The following is a 1,048-nucleotide window of genomic DNA, read 5'->3' as shown; positions in this document are numbered from 1 at the left end:
CGCGACGAGCACGGCCGCTGGCAGGCCGAGTCCACCGAGCTGCGCGGGCTACGGCACGCGCAGCTCGCGCGCGGCGTGGCCTCATCCACCGTCTCCGCCAACATACAGGACGTGCTTGACGTGCTGTGCCCGGGCCACGGCGTGCCGGCCGCTTGCGCGCGCCAAAGCAAGCTGATGCGCGGCGAGGTCACGATCGCCGGCGAGGCGATGGCCGCCTTTAAGTTCGCGGCGAGCCGGCGCGTCATATCCTTTGGCTGGGACGAGTCGACCAAGTTCGGAAACTCCGTCTTCAGCTGCAACTTCCAGCTCGAGCACTTCGACGGCACCATCGAGGACGTGTGCTTGCGCGGGCTCTCGATACTGCCGCACGGCGGCACGTCGGCAGCGCTGCTCGCGCACATCGAGGAGCGCATCCTGTCCTACTCGCGGCGCGTCCTCGCCGCGTGGATCGAGCAGCACGAGAAGGAGAAGGGCGCGGGCAGCTGGGCGGCGGCGGGCGGGCCGTCGCCGGAAAACATCGGCCTGCACCGATTGTGCGAGGGCACGGTCCTCATGACGGACACGTGCAACGGCGCGCGCTGCACGCGGCGCATGGTCGCGGCCGCTGCGATGGTCGCCGTCGAGGCAAAGGTCGGCAAGGCGGCGTGGGACGCCATGACCGAGGAGGAGCGCGAGCGGAAGTACAAGACGTACCTCGGCGACTGCTGGCAGCACCTCCGCAACATAATAATCGAGGCCATGGCGGCCGCGGCGAACGCGTCGGTGAAGGCGACGCTCGACGACGAACTGGACGAGTTCTCCTCCTTCGAGCGCATCGACCCGGACGGCAGCTGCGTGATTCGCGCCGCGTTTAAGCAATTCCACCACGGGGGCGAGTACGCGAAGGGGCGCGGGCGCGAGTTTGAGTCGTGGCGCAAGACGCGGGCGCTGATGTTCCTCCCCTTCGAGCGGGCGGCCGGGTCGCGGCAGGACCTAGCGTTCGACGGCTGCGTGCCCCTCTTCGTCAACCGCGTCACGTGCGTCGACTTTCTGCGCGGGTACATCGACT

The 1,048-nt window shown here is 68.7% G+C and overlaps 1 protein-coding gene across 1 annotated transcript in view; it reads left to right on the top strand.

Annotated features, from left to right (window-relative positions):
* Window positions 1-1,048, top strand: part of EMIHUDRAFT_459371 (hypothetical protein) — a gene marked incomplete at its 3' end in the record, with an annotated part of 1,632 nt that continues 584 nt past the window's right edge. The window contains exon 1 of the mRNA XM_005767503.1: window positions 1-1,037. Coding sequence (XP_005767560.1) covers window positions 175-1,037 — 863 coding nt within the window. The 5' untranslated portion in view covers window positions 1-174. The remainder of the gene's footprint in view (window positions 1,038-1,048) is intronic.

This window comes from Emiliania huxleyi (assembly GCF_000372725.1).
Source record: "Emiliania huxleyi CCMP1516 unplaced genomic scaffold EMIHUscaffold_488, whole genome shotgun sequence".
Lineage (NCBI taxonomy): Eukaryota > Haptophyta > Isochrysidales > Noelaerhabdaceae > Emiliania > Emiliania huxleyi.
Note: the sequence above shows the minus strand (reverse complement) of the source record. Positions and strands in the feature narration are given on the sequence as shown.